Source organism: Otolemur garnettii, unplaced genomic scaffold, assembly GCF_000181295.1.
Source record: "Otolemur garnettii isolate 467f Iridium unplaced genomic scaffold, OtoGar3 scaffold00020, whole genome shotgun sequence".
In the NCBI taxonomy this organism is placed as follows: Eukaryota; Metazoa; Chordata; class Mammalia; order Primates; family Galagidae; genus Otolemur; species Otolemur garnettii.
In genome coordinates, this window is record NW_003852415.1 from 20,181,405 (window position 1) to 20,196,820 (window position 15,416).

Here is a 15,416-nt window from a genome sequence, read left to right on the forward strand (position 1 = left end):
GAAGTAAATCTCAATGAAAATCAAGCAGGAGGGAGGGATGCGGAGGGGGTGAGTAAATTCATACCTGTCTGGTACAGTGCACACTATCTGGATGAAGGGCACACTTATAACTCTGACTCAATTTATACAAAACCCAAAATATATAAACAAAACACAGGTACCCCCTAATATTCTGAAATAACAAAAAAAATGAAAAAAAAGAACATTGTAAAAACTACATTAAGCAAACAAAACTCGACAAAACAAATCCAAAAACCCACCAATGAGAAACAGTGTTATATTAGTGCTGTGAGGGGAAGGGTCACTCTTTGTAGGGGAGAGGGCAATTATTTCATAGCACAAAGTGGCCCAAACCATGCTTCTCCCTTGGTGTGGTAATAAGAAAGGAAAACCAGTGAGTGTTCAAACTGACCCCACACATCTGATGTTTCTTTGTGTCTTTCTGGACTGAGACACCACTGTTCACTCACAGCACGCTTTAAGTGCAGCCCCTCTGTTGGAGCCCAGAAACTTCCCACCCACTAAGGGAATCTCAGAAGGAGCAACACAGAGCTCTAGGGTCTTGCCTCCCGGTCACCTGGTTGGGATTTCTGTCTCAGGCCAATCGCATTCTAAAGTGTTGCTCTTTCTCACATGTCCCTGTATTGCTCTGACCCCTAAGATCCAGCATAAATCAAAGATGCCATATCCATCTGTATCTGTCAGCTAAGATAGGTGGGTTTGTTGGCAGGAGGAGTTGCTCCTCCAGTGTTGGTATCTGATGTTACTAAGTGTTTGTGTCCCTCATATGAATCCCATCATATGAGGATTCATATGATGAAATCCTCACCCCCAAGGTGAAGGTTTAGGAGCTGGGGCCTCTGGGAGGTGATCATGAGTGAGGTTAATTTCCTTACAAAAGGGACCCCAGAGAGCCCTCTCTGTTCTTTCTGCCACTTGAAGACACAGAAAATCTGGCTTCTCTGAACCAGGAACCTGACGAGTCTGGCACCCTGATTTCAGACTTCCCACCTCAAGTGCTGTAAGAAGACAATTCTGTTGTTTGCAAGCTACCCAGTCTGTGGTACTTTGCCACAGCAGCTGGTATAGACCAAGACACCAGGTTTAGAGGTTTATAACTGTGCAAACTTCAGTGTTCCCAGACCTTTCCCTTTAACCACTCCTGTCATCAGTCAGAGTGACAGTTTTTATTACAAGATGTGTAAGGTACAGACAACTCTGGTTAGATGGAGAAGATTGGGGGAAACCACCCACCCTCCAAAACATTTCCATGAGGCTCCTCAGACCCCAAGTCAGGTAGTGCTATGGCTCCTGGGCAAGTGTTCTAGGTTGGCTTCACAAACTTGCCTAGAAAAAGGCTGCTCCACGTGAAGTGGTCAAAGACCAAGATGAGGAAGGGCCGATTGAAACTGACGTTGATTGTAAATGATTGGCTAGATGTCAGGTATGGGGTGACCACTCTGGAGGCAGATGCCTGCACACCCTCCTCATCAAGTTGCAGCACGGCCTTGTGGACCACCTGTTAGGTATGGACCAGAGATGGTGGTGAGACCCTGCTGTGTGTTAGCACTTTCCAGGCCTCAATGCCTGGACTCCTCCCACCCTCAGCTTTGTCCAGGTGAAGCTGAAGCTATGAGAAGGTCATTTGCTTCTTGTCCAAGCAGCAACCCAAGGAAAACAGTCTGTTCACCCCCAGAATCTGGGGCCACACCCATGCTTCCTTCCCATATAAAGGGCAGATTGGGCCCATCACATGGAGATTAGGATCTTGTGGCTTGAACTGGGCTTCAATACACATATTGGGTGCTTCTTACTGGGTCCTGGGCTGGCAGAGGAGACCTTGCTCCCTTTCCACTCTTCTAGGTAAACACTAGGGTTCAGTTTTTGCAAGGTACTAATTCCTTCTCTGTTTGGGAAAACTGAAGCAGAATCTAAAATGTAAATATTTGACTGTTGACATGTCTTGTGTTGTGGTCAAAATTAGAAGAAATTCTGAGATTAGCCAAATGTTTGACTCGCTTATATTGAAAGCCTTCAGCGGATCATAACCTAGCTAATTAAACAACAGGTGATGTCTGGTGACCTTGAAACACCCCAAGAGGTGGAGACTGTCATTGATTCTTTGTGAGAAGGACTCTGAGGCTCTGAGAAGCTCTGCAAGTAGGCACCCTGGGCTAGGGAGAAGCTGAACTAGGATCAGGACCCTTGCAGTATATCTTGAGAGTATGAGGTTTGGGGTCAATGATCCAAGGTCAAATGTCAGACTGTTATTTACTATCTCTGTGAACATGGGCAAGCTACATACCCTCCCTGAGCCAGAGATTCCTCCTGTGATAAATTGGGGTAATTAATGGTACTCACCTTATGAGGAGGTAGCTGCAGTGACTCAATCATGTGTTTTGCTGAGCACAGCACATACTGTGGTGGCCACAAAAGCCTCTGTGCTTTCAGAGCATGGGACACATCTGAGTGATGCAGCATGTTCAGAGCCTCACATGATTTGGGCCACTTAGTAGATGTTAAATAAAAATTTTCTGAATAAATGAATCACAGAACACAAAGCCGAAGAGTAGAGACAGTCACTGTAATTCAATAGAGGCTCCATGTGATCCCAGTTAGACATTTGAGCTTCCCCTGCTTCTTTTTTGTCAGAGCCACCATGACAACTCTATTTTCTGTAGGGGCCCCTGTGTGTGGTCTGGTGGGACAGGCAGACACCTAGGCTGTGGCCCTCCCTTGTTGGGGACACCACATTTTCTTGCTGAGTCTCTGCTTACTCCAGAGTGAAACAAGGGGCTTGACTCAGACCTGGGGTTCTCAGCCTGGGACTTAGGGGCCCATTTATGAATGAGCTCTGTGTTGTTTACTTTTATTAATTTTATTGTGAAGGTTGGAGGAAAATAAAGGTGGGTTCCCAAGACACTTACCTTAGATAACCTCAGCTGGCCCTCCTGAATGATGCCTGAGAAATCTGCGTTGCTAGTGAACAAGTCTCCGATACCCAGCTCTGCCAGCACATGCCGCAGGTCATAGGCTCCAGAGATGGAGACCTTTGGGATGTATAGGTTCACCCGGCTGCTCAGGAAAAGCCGGTAGGGTTAGATATTCCAGGGCAGCAACTCCTTTCTCCTTTCTCCACCAGACTGCCATATTCTTGTGATTCCCCCAGTTCCTGCCTCAGAGCTCTTTGGGGACAAGAGAAGGGGTAGGATAGGAAGGGGCCCCAAGCACACAGGCAGCTTCCTCTTTGAGCCCCTGAATTGCATATTCTTCTTTTTCTCAGCAATTCCTTTGAACCACTTTCACCTGTGATACAGAGGGACCACTGAGCATTTAAGACAGTGGGCCCTAAAGGAGTCCTCCTGGCTCCCAGAGGACGCCCTGCTTGCAGCAGCAGAGGGAGGCAGCACAGCACCCAGCTGGGAGCAGCAGTGTGGCCTTTGCCACATCCAGCCCCTCTGTGCTTGTGTCCTCATCCACACAACAAGGTGGTAGAACCCAGGTTCTCCCAGGGCCCTTGGCTGCTCAAGTTCTGATTCTGTACGAACTCAGTGATTCAGCAGGCAGTTTTCCCTGGAGGAGGCAGGTGGGGTTTCTAGAAAGGTAATTAAAATCATATTGGAGTGGCATGGGCATCCGTACTTTTTGACATATCAGGGCATTAGTTTTATTTTTTAACTTTTTCCTTTGATCCCTGGAGGGAGAGAAGTTGACTGAAACCTAAAACTGGGGGGCATCAGTGAAAGTGCATGGGCTCACTGGCAGGTAGGAGGGAAGGCATGAGACCCTCTCTTCATCGAACAAAAGCAGCCTTGGACAAGGCCTGGAGACAGCGGACAACCAGCCTCTGTGAATTCTGAGCTGTGCCATCCAAAAGGCATTGAGGAGCGACCTCGGGTGAGTAGGTATATGCTTGCTTTCTAGATGGGGAAATAGTCACGGACAGAAAGGTGAGAAGAGAGCACCTCCCAAACACATGGTCTCTGTTCTTTCCCTTCTCCGCCTTGTCTCATTAGCATACACACATAAAGTCCTAGAAAGCTGGAACTGGCATCTTTCATTTCCAGACTCAGAAATTGATACTGAGGCTGAGGCATCCCCCCCAGAGTCACATGATTGGAGAGCATCTGAATTGCAGACACCAAGACTAGTCTACCACCTGCCACCTGCCATCTGCCACACCATAGGGCAGCTCTTGGAGGGTGAGGCGTTGGCGCTTGGAGGTACAGACTTGGTTGGTGCCACATCCTCTTCATGGCTGCTCTAGGACCACTTCCCACTGGCTGAACCTCCCCCTCAGGCTCAAGGCAGTTCAAAGGAAAAGTAATCTGCTCCCCAACCCTTTCCCATTTCCTAGGGGAGTCAGGTGTTCCTTACCTCCAACCACAGTTATTTTTCTTCTCTCTCTCTCTCTGACAGAACTTACATCATTGCACTATTAATTCCACTAGAATCTGTTGTCTGCTCTCCACTGCATTTTCTATGAAGTCTCTGTTTTGTCCTGTTCACTATTCTATACTGTGTGCGTAGCCTGATGGGAGCCATGCAGCAGGTGCTTTCATTTATACATATCATATGAATGAATAAATGAAACGCTGCCTGCTGCAGCAGTCTTCCTGAGCTATTCCAGACCCACGTGCCCACTCTGTCTCCTATCTCCTCTGCCCTTTGACTCTACACCAGCTCATCCACCACTGGATTCTATGTTGATTGGCATTTTCTGATTCTTTTGTACAGAACTTGAATGTCCCTGGGAACAAGGATCATGTTCTCAAGAACACCTCCTTCCTCCTCTAAGGTGAAGAGTAGGGCTGGGCATATGCATGCAATAATTTCAATTGCTCTCTAGAGCTTCTCAGGGGAAAATAAGTTCATTTGTTCATTCATTCATTTATTCACTCGTTCATTCATTGCTAACTCACAGACCTAGCTGATTTTCCCAGAGTACCAACTCTGCACGAGCCCCTTGCTTGGGTCTGAGGTTACAGACAGCTTGTCTCCTGACTACCGGTCCCTCAGCATATACCCCCATCTCTTTTTTCTTACTCATTTATTACCTATGAATACCCTCACTTTCTTATTTACTGATTGACTGAAGAATTAGATTCCCTGAGTGACTAATAGCCTTTGCAGTGGTTCCACAATGGACACAGAGGTCATTTTCATGTTTTGTTTTTGAGACAGAGTCTGTGTTCTGATTAGACTGCATTGGTGTCACCATAGCTCACTGCAACCTCAGACTCCTGGGATTCTTCTCTTTCAGCTTCCTGAGTAGATGGAACTACAGATGTGTGGCATAATGCCCAGCTGGGTTTTTTTACTTTTTTGTGAAGACAGGAGTCTCACTGCTCAGGCAAGTCTTGAATTCCTAAGCTCAAGCAATCCTCCTGCCTCAGTCTCCTGAAGTGCTAGAATTATAGGTGTGAGCCACTGCACTCAGCATCTTCATGGTATTTAATGGCATCTCCCAGGAATCTTTAGAAGGGCTTGATTTCAGGTGAACAAGTTAACAAAATGGGTAAGCAGGGATATGGGTGGTTGGTGAGCTCATTTTTAAAAAGATACAGAAATCTGATGATACAGAGGTTGGCTATGAACCTCACAGGGTAAGGGGACCTCAGTTTGTAGAATGGCTTCAAAGTATCTCAGCAATGATTGACAGGTTGATAAATGAGTGTGACCTCTAGATCAGAGAACCGAACAGCCCCCGGGGACCCAGAAGACAAGAAATGAAGACTTGAAGGCTGAGTCTGGGCAAAGAAGGATGCCCAGATCCACCCTTTTCCCCTTTTTTTCAGAAATCCTTCTGGGGACAGATGCAGAGGCCTTACCTAATGTTCAGGCTGTTGGACCATCTCTGAATCGTGTCCCGGCTCAGTGCATTGATGACCGTGTCCATCTTCCCCTGGTCAGGAAGGATGAAGAAGATGGTCCCATTTCCCACGTAGTTCAGCTGTAGCAGCTGGCATGGGAGCTCCGAGTCACGCAGGTACCTGAGGGGACGTGACTGGAACATCATGGGCACCTTCATCACAGTTGTCTCGTTCACATAGAAGTTTTCCTCCCTGGTGCTATTTGGGTCAAAGGGCTGTGTCCACGTGCCTGGGAAGGGGACAGAGAGAAGGTCAGGGACATGCTTATAGGGCAGAGAGAGAAAACTGGAACTCAGGTGGCCCCTATGGGTGGCCAAAGGGCTTGACACAGCTGCCTCCTGTATGTCTGGAATGCCCCCGCTGGAGCCTTGAGAGTTTTCTGGTAAGATGTGAAAATTCCAAGGGGTTTAAAGCCTGTTCTGTCCTCTACCTCTTGGAATAGGTAGGGAATTAGCTCTGTTTCTAAGATTGGCTTCCAAACATGGAGAGGGGTGAGACCCAGAGAGGGCTGCTCCTTGGATCTGGAGTAGGACTCACCTGACCCAGACCTTGCCCCAGCAACCCGTCACCCCAGTTCTTAGGAGAACTGTTAGTGGAGAAACTTAGAATCTATGGGAGAATATCAGAGAGTAAGAATGACTCCCCTAGAAAATAATCTTTTCACATTATTTTTAATGTCCTCTAAAAGAAGCTGTCAGGGGAGTCTAATACACAAAGAACATAACAAGGACATTTTACAAGCCCTAAATTTAGTGATAATAGTGACATCACTCTTCATTTCTATTTATTATCCTGGCTTGCTGGAAACATTTCAGAGTATTCTCCAAGCTTAACCAAGGGCTTGCCAATTAGTTTTGCTATATCACAGAAAATCTGTGTACAGAGGCATTTCATCCCCATCAATGTCTGGTAAGCTATTCACATGTTCTCAGGCCTCTCTCAGGCTCAGTAGGGAGGTACCTGAGTTTTCTGTGCCTTCTCCAAAAGCTGTACTGTCAGAACCTCTAAGCAAACACTCTCCTTCCATGTACCAGGCACTAAGCAAAGGTCCTGGGCTCCTAAAGAGATAAGGACGCCCCACACAGGAATGCATGGTCTCATGGGAGAGATATCTTGTAGAATTTGTAGGATTCCCCAGAATCATTTCTGGGCAAATGTTCCCAGCCTCCCTGAACCTCCTACTCTCAGATATAAGGAAAGCTACCTGTGCTCCCTCAGACTCTCAGCTTCACCTCCCTTAGGGCAGGGTGGCCTCTGTAGGAACTTCCCAGACTTGGGATGGAGAAATGGCAAAACCCAGAGGCAGGTGTGGGGGAGGGTACTCTCAGAGATGCTAAGTCAGTCCAGGCAATAAGGGAATGAGGGAAGGAGATGGGAGTACAAGGAACCTTTTCTGGGGATTATGTCTCAGCTGACCCTGTGATTTTGTTGAGAGACACATGTTCAATATTATAATTGCTGGCTATCTTTATTTCTGTCTGTTTCACCTGCTTTTATTTGAACAAGACCACCTAACTAAAACTGAGCCACTTGAGTCCCGGGCTACGTGTTATATAAAAATGATTGCTAAAACGAGGCCTAGACAAACATAGAATGTGCATGCAAGGACAAGATTTCCCCAGGGGAATCAGGGACCACAAGGAAGGTCAGAAGGGTGGGAAGATAGATGAGTTGAGAAAGTGCTTACTGGACAGAAGAGGCTTGGGCTTTGTGACCCAAGGCAGAAAAACAGCCCCCAAAGATGTCCATGTCCTTATCCCCAGAAACTGTGGATATGTTGGTTTACATGTCAAAGGGGAATTAAGCTGTAGATGGCATTATAGTTACTGATCAGCTGGTTGTGAGATGTGGAGATTAACCAGGGGGGCCTTAGAAGTAGAAGAGGAAGGCAGGACAGTTGAATCAGGGAAGGAGACATGATGATGGAAGCAGAGTTGGGAGTGACACAAATTGCTGGTTTTGAGGATGGAAGGGGGCCAGGAGCCAGGTAGCTTCTAGAAGCTGGGAAAGGCCTGGAAACACATTCTCCCTAGAGCCTCCAGAAGCAACTAGCCTCGTCAAAATCTTGATTTTAGCCCAGTATGACCCAATTTGGAATTTTGACTTCCCAAATTGTAAGAATATAAATATGTGTTGTTTTAAGTCACCAAGTCTGTGGTGATTTGTTACAGCAGCTAACACAGGCCTCCAGGGAGACAGGTGTACTATAGATGTAGGCTGTGAAAAGACATTGGTGTGACTGGGTTACATGTGTGCGCACATGCGCACACACGCACATGCACGTCTGCCTGTCTGTTATATGTGGAGAGCTTGGAGGAAGGAAAGCATTGAGGCAAGAGACTGGAGAAGACAGAAAAAGTAGACAACGTAGGCCATGGTTTCTCAGCCTTGGAACTATGGGCATTTGGGAGCAGAGATCACTGGCAGGGCGCAGTCCTGGGCTTTATGATGCTTAGTGGCTTCCCCAGCCTCTACCTGCTAGTTGTCAGGAGCACTTTCCATCCCTCCCCAGCCATGACAACCCAAAATGTCTTCAGACATTGCCAGCATCACCAGGAGGGTGAGGGAATTATCGTCTGTTGAGAACCACTGCTCTAGACTAAGGAATTTAGATTTTATTTAGTTTTAGTTTTTTTATTTAGTTATTTTCTTTGAGATGGAGTCTCACTCTGTGTCCTGGGTAGAGTGTCATGGCATCATCATAGCTCACAGCAACCTCAAACTCTTGGGCTTAAGTGATTCTCTTGCTTCAGCCTCCCAAGTAGCTGGGACTACAGGTGCCCACCACAATGCCTGGCTATTTTTTGGTTGTAGTTGTCATGGTTGTTTGGCAGGCCCGGGCTGGATTCGAACCTGCCAGCTCTGGTATATTTGACTGGCGCCTTAGCTGCTTAAGCTACAGGCACCGACCTATAATCTATAATTTTAACAAATCTCTCTGGAGATTTTTTAGCAACAGGCACTTTCAGAAACTGAGGCAGGATACAGTCAGAGCTGGCCATAAGTACCTGGACATTGTGTGCTAGATGCTTTGGGGAGCATTTGGGAGTTCCTGAGGGGTGGGGGCTATGTCAGTTTGAGACTGTATTTCCTGCCCTTGGCTCAGTGACTGAGGGTCAATATTTGTAGAGACTGACACAGCCAGATTGTTAATGATTATGAGTATGGGCCTTGAACCACCTGCCAGAACTTGGGTGAGTTGCTCAACTATCAACTCTTTTGGGTGTTATTTAGATCTTTTGTAAAATGCTATAGTTCCACCTTCCCAACAGATTGTGGTGAAGATGGAAACTCCCAGATGTGCATGTGCTTCATAAAATCAAAGGCTCTGCTGAAGCATATACCCTATATTTCAATGGCTGTTACTATTCTTGGCAATAGTGGATGGGCCTTGTCAGAGTGGGACAGGTGGAGGTACCTTTGAAGAAGATGTAGTTGATCAAGATGAGGTTGGCTGGGCTATTCAGCTCTGAGAACAAGTTGACAATTTTTCCTTGTGTCTTATTTTGGACATACTCATTAATCTGTCTGCTGGCTCTATCCCATTCCTGGAAATCCGTAGCCAAAGCCTCTGAGTCATAGAAGTGCCTCATATCTGTTAAGAATGTCTCTAGCAACTCCAGGCTGTGGTCAAAGAACAAGGCATTGCCCATGGTCATTTCTAAGCTGGTGGCTGACTCCTCAAGGAGGTGGTGGAGGTGCTGGAAGCTCTGGTGGATCTCAGCCTCAGCCATCTCTGTGAGGTTGAAGCCGAGGCCCTGGAGAAGCTGGGTCCGTGTGTGGCCCCAGGTGCCCAGGGAAAGCATAGCTAAGGCCATAGAGATGCTCACAGGTGAGATGAAGATGTTCTTGTCAGGAGTCAAGGCTACTAGGTGCTTATATAGGCTGAAGGCAAAGTCAACATTGGCTGGAGCTAAGCCCCGGTGATGGTTCTTCGCGTTCACATCAGCACTGGAGTGCTCAGCCTGGATGGTCCAGAGGCCACTGGTAGATAGCCAGAGGAGACAGGTGTACAGAACAAGTAGCATTGTTCACAATGGCCAGGCCCTGTCAAATCAGAAATCTTGTTAGATGACCCAGAATCCTGGAAGAATTGTGGTTACCAGGCGCTAGGAGGAGGGAAGATTGAGGAATGAGTGTTTAATAGGTGTAGATCTTCAGTATGAGATAATGAAAAAGCTCTGGAGATGGATGGTAGGGATGGTTACACATCAATGTGAATGTACTCAATGCCACTGAACTGTGTATTTAAAAATGCTTATGAGGTTAAATATTATAAATACTTTACCACAATATTATATATACCAAAATATATATAATACAATATATATAAATACAATATATATATATACAATATATATATACCAAAATACTTTATCACAATACAAATTAAGGAAGAAATTAAATATCAGATGTTTAAAAAAGTGGTAAAATATAAAAAAGAAAAAGAAAAATAAGTTTAAAAAAAGTGGCAAAAACAATTGAAAAAAAAAATCCACTCAAGGTCCAAAGTAGTTAATGGACATTGTCCACAAGGTCCGTAGTCCCAGACTGTGTACATTATAGAGCCACCAACAGTATCACAATAAACAACAGATGTTTATAAGTGAAGCAAGTCTCACTATACTACCCCACCTATGGAACCAGCAGCTCTAGGGAAGGAGCCAGGAACTCACATTTAAACCAAAACCCCAAGGACCTGTGATGAATACAATTAAATTAAATTTATACTAATGCTGCCTCTATATGTAACTTCATATGTAAACAAACTGCGACCTAATTCAAGAATATTTTTATAAGTAGCTAAGTCTTGGCCAATCACAGTAGCTGAACTTTCGGCTAATCACAGGCTGGAAGTTACTCAGACATGTTCAAATAAGGCAAACATGGAGCTGTAACCAATCAGGCTACTGTGTCCTCTGTCCTTTTCTTTTTTTCTTTTTCCTACAGATATTATCTGACCCCATTGCTACAGGGAGCTCTCTAAACTTTTACTGGTTTAGGTGCTGCCGAGCTCATGAATTGTTTCTTTGCTCAAATAGCTGTGCTAAATTTAATTTGTCTAAGGTTTTTCTTTCAACAGGTGCATTCTGAATGTGGCATCCACTGTTCTGCTCTGGAATACCTCACATGTCGCTTCCCTGGCATGTTCTAAAACTAGAACCTCAAGAGAGACAGGTGGGAGTCCCTTCTACTGACTCCTAACCCCTCTGGAACCCTTTGAACACTCCCTCTGTGTCCCTTCTTATTTCACTAGGTTGGAAAAACTTCCCCTTCTGGCTGCTCTGTTTTCCATGTCTCTACTTCAATAACAGAGGCAGGTGGGACCAGCTCTCCAACCCACCCCTAGCCCCTGGGGTTTATTGGATTCTCTCCCACATCTAATTTCTGACTTGGATTTCTGCCGAGTCACTGGGACATTTCTAAATGGGTTTCAAGGCAAACTGAACTGGATAGGGCTCCAGTGCTGGTATTTCTGAACCGGTGCTGTAGAGCAGGCTGTTTAAACTCTGTCTTAGTTTCCCCATTATAAAATAGAGCTGATAATAAAACCTGCCTGTACTCTTGCCCGTTTTTCTGCAGTTTGTCTCCTCTCCAGTCCCAGTGCACAGCCCACGTGTTTGGGGCTCATCACCTCCCCCAAATCTTAGCAGTCACCCCTACCTGGTCTCCCTGCCTCCTGCTCAGCTCCCTCTGCCCTTATATTCCTCTGCAGCCAGCTACGTCTTTCTTAATTCTCTAAAATTCAAGCTATTCTCCTGCTGAGGATCTTCAGTGTCTCCCTATTGCCCTCAGGAGAGGCTGATTCTCACTAACACGGCTCAGGGGGTCCTCATGGGTCTAGTCACTGTGGTGACCGCCCTACCCCAGTCATCAGAGATTGGCCACAGAAACACTGAGTGTGGTGGTTGCTCCCAGTACACATACCTTTTATCCCTCAGCAGGGCAGGGCAGGGCAGGGCTGGGCAGGGCCAGGCAGGCAGGGAAGGTCAGGACAGGTCACTGTGACACAGCGCAGGTGGTACCCCAGCCTGCTCTGCCTGAGCTGAGGGGAGGACCTGCTCTTTCTGCCCTGGGAGTGTTGGTGTGGCAGCAGCCAGGAGAGGAATCAATGGGTTGGAGTAGAGGGGGCCTCCAAGTTGCCAGGCTATAGTGACTCTGCCCCAGACTTTGTCTCCCTCCCCTTGCACTTGGCACTTAATGGGGAACAACCCCACCCCCCCATTTCCCAGGCATGGTCAATTTCATGTAAGTATCCTAGGCCTGGGAATGGAAGGAATTTTATCTATTCATTTGTTCTTTGGGTGGACTAAAGAACCAAGGGGAAATTTTTCCCTCTGCCAGAAGCGCTGGTGCTTTCTCTGTATTCTTTTCTGTAAAGTAAATCATGTCTTACCACTGACCTATGGTCAGTGGATTCATTTTTTGAATCCTCAAGACCAAGGACCTACTGAAGAAGAAATTCTGGTAACAACTGCAGGGTTTGCTGAGCCCAGCTCGGGGAGGGGGGGGCAGAAGCAGGTGACAAAGGTGGACTATGGACCTGCCCTGGCCTTGGCCCATGTGGCTCCACTCTATAGGTCCCTCCTCTTCTTGCCTTGTATGGTCCACTGCCTCTTAGCCTTTGAGACTCAGGTCCCAGGTCACCACCTCCAGGAAGCCCTGTCTGTGCTTCCCTCTGTCCCTGCTTCCTCATAAGCCACAGGTGTGGCTCTGATCACTGCCATACCTGTCTGTGCTCTCCTCACCTTGGGCATGGACACCATGCAGCATGATGCCAAGAGCCTGTCCTCCCTTCCTGCCCTCTCTGGGAAGACTATATGCCTCATCCCATCCTGTATTAATACTCCATGATAAGGACAACAATTCTACCTACCTCCCAAAGTTATTGTCAATATCAGGCACAGTTGCCATCAATGCTTGGCTTCTGTGACCTCACTTAATGGGTCATCCTGAGGCCCATTTTACAGAAAACTGAAGACCCAGGAGGTAGCGTTACTCATCCAGAGCTGGAACTCTAAGCCTAGCAGTCTGACTTCAGAGTCTGTCCATGCCCTTCTGCCTGCCTCTATGAAAAGCAAAATGATGAGTAAATGTCTCTCAAAAGTACCCAACCATAAAACAATGCCAAATATCAATATTATTCATGCATTTCAGATATGTCTACCTCACCTATCATCTCTGGAGTGACTCACTTAGTAAATACCCAGAGTCTTCTCTATTTTCACAAATGCCCTATAGGGCAGGCAGGGTTCTAGGCCTTCCATATTCATACCTGATGAGGCACAATGAAGATAGTTCTGTTCTGTCTGCATTATCCCTGTCCCAGATCACTGAGTGAGGAGCCATGTTGGACAATGGTCTATATGACTCTGCATTGCCCCAGTTGGGCACTCCCGCTGGCCCCTGCCACAGGCCAGCATCCTCCATCAATGGTGCTAACTGGTACAGACCCATCCTAGCTCTCAGACTTCCACTCTGTGGTATTGTGGCCATGAGGTGGGGCTTAGGAGTATCCATCATAGCAGCAGGTGGGAATGGCTCTTAGCAATAACCTTCAGTGTCAGCTCCCTGCAAAGCAGGAGCCCAGGGGACATCAGAACCTCTGTAGATGACTCTGGGACCTGGAAAATCCTCCACAGGGTTGTCTCATATCACTACCCGCTGCTTTAATGTTCAATGTCCCATTGAAAAAAAGGAAAGAAAGAAAACAAACTAAACAAGCAAGCAAGGTGCAGTCATCATTTGGTTCTGGCAGGAGGAGGGACTGAGGGTTCTCAGGTGTTACTCACAGTCTGCAGTGGTCTCAGGCTGTTACTGCTGGCTCAGTCCTGCTGTCCGGGATCCTAGCATGTGTACAGTAAGCCCGGAGGATGCTGCCTGCTAAATCTTGTTTGGCAGCTTCCCTCTGGTTAATGGTTAGAGGGGACCAGTGGCCTTCAATGTTTGATAATCCCCTGCCCCCAGCCATTAACCAATGAGAGCCTTTTCCAAGAAATTAGAGTAAACAGCAATGCTGCAAATTAACTTTGCTCTGTGTTCAATCCCTTGAAGTTTTATTTTTTGATATAAAAACATGTCTGTGGTTACGTTAATGTAGTTGTCCTATGGCAGCTGACAGAGACATTATAGATGTCTATAATTAGCAGGAGGTGCAGACACCTGTGTAAAACCAGGAACTTAGCTCTGCTGGGATGACCTGGTTCAGGTTCTACCTTCTAGGGGCCTTCAGCCTGCTGGGAGAGACAGACTTGAACTATTATCAGCCAAGAGTTTCCCATGGATTCTCACTTAATCTTCACAATCACTCCATCAAGTGGGTACTGTTATTAGCACTCTTCTCAAATGGGAAACTGTGGCACATAGAGATTAAGTGAGCTGCCCTTGAGATTCAAATCCAAGATCATGAACTCTAAAGTCTAGCACTTTCTCTCTTCCCCCATGTTGTAGTCATGAGTTTTCTTTTGATTGTAAGTGACCGATATCAAATTTCAGTTGCTGCTAAGCAAAAAGGAGTATTTATTAAGTCTCATGAATGAGAGTTCCAAAGGGTGGAAAGGACTTTGGACATGGCTGGATCTGGGGTAGATTGCTTTGGGAAGTATAGACATTTTACAATGTTGATTCTTCCCAGCCATGAGCATGGTATGTTCTTCCATTTGTTAATATTCTCTGTTATTTCCTTTCTTTATAATTTTCTTTATAGAAGTCCTTCACTTCTTTTGTTAGGTATATTCCTAGGTATTTCATTTTCTTTGAAGCTATGGTCAAGGGAGTTGTGTCCTTAATTAGCCTCTCACCTTGGCTGTTATTGGAATATACAAAGGCTACTGACTTGTGGACATTGATTTTATATCCTGAGACATTACTGTATTTTTTGATGATTTCCAGGAGTCCTGTGGTTGAGTCTTTGGGGCTCTCTAAGTATAAGACCATATCATCATTGTGATTACAAACATATTAGGTTTATTTTTACCATTGGATTTTGTTTCAATTGGTCCTGTATTTACTCCGCTATTCTCTGCCTTTGTTTTTCCTACATTTTCTTTCCTTCTTTCACAGTATTTGTTCTCCATTTTTCTCTTTCCCTACATTATAAGTCTATATCTGTATTTCTAATATATATTCCTGGAATTTTATAATGTGCACTAGTCTCAGTATAATTTTTATTGCTTTATAAATGATTTATCTGGCTGATTTTAAGATTAATGAAGTATATTCAGTAAATTCTCAAAAAAAAAAGACCATATCATCAGCAAAGAGGAAGAGTTTGACCTCCTCTGCTCCCATTTGGATGCCCTTTATTTCCTTGTCTTGCCTAATTGTATTGGCTAGAACTTCCAGCACTATGTTGAATAATAATGGTGACAGAGGACAGCCTTGTCTGGTTCCAGTTCTAAGTGGAAAAGCTTTCAGTTTTACTCCATTCAGTAAAATATTAGCTGTGGGTTTGTCATAGATAGCTTTGATCAGTTTAAGAAATGTGCCACCTATGCCTATACTTTTCAGTGTTCTAATTAGAAAAGGATACTGGATTTTATC

General features: G+C 45.8%; 1 protein-coding gene across 2 annotated transcripts; it reads right to left on the minus strand.

Moving 5' to 3' along the window:
• Positions 1–1,168: 1,168 nt before the first annotated feature.
• SERPINA6 (serpin family A member 6) lies at positions 1,169–13,791 on the minus strand. 2 transcript variants are annotated; one of them, XM_003787011.3, is made up of 5 exons: positions 13,667–13,791; positions 9,292–9,920; positions 5,832–6,102; positions 2,928–3,075; positions 1,169–1,519 (listed from the first exon to the last, which is right to left on the minus strand). In XM_003787011.3, exons 2-5 carry the CDS (start codon positions 9,899–9,901, stop codon positions 1,325–1,327), a joined length of 1,224 nt encoding a protein of 407 aa, XP_003787059.1. In that variant the 5' UTR covers positions 9,902–9,920; positions 13,667–13,791; the 3' UTR covers positions 1,169–1,324. The 2 variants fall into 2 exon arrangements, with proteins under 2 accessions (XP_003787059.1, XP_023367339.1); XM_023511571.1 differs by lacking the exons at positions 1,169–1,519; positions 2,928–3,075 and adding an exon at positions 3,643–3,920.
• Positions 13,792–15,416: the final 1,625 nt, after the last annotated feature.

What these genes read in the sequence shown, in the direction of transcription:
- SERPINA6 (XM_003787011.3), bottom strand. Translation starts at nt 9,901, where the DNA reads ATGCTACTTGTTCTGTACACCTGTCTCCTCTGGCTATCTACCAGTGGC. An exon ending in TCCAACAGCCTGAACATTAG is followed by an intron (nt 3,076 to 5,831) that starts GTAAGGCCTCTG and finishes TTTCCTGAGCAG; the next exon opens with CCGGGTGAACCTATACATCC. An exon ending in GCCAGCTGAGGTTATCTAAG is followed by an intron (nt 1,520 to 2,927) that starts GTAAGTGTCTTG and finishes CATACCTAACAG; the next exon opens with GTGGTCCACAAGGCCGTGCT.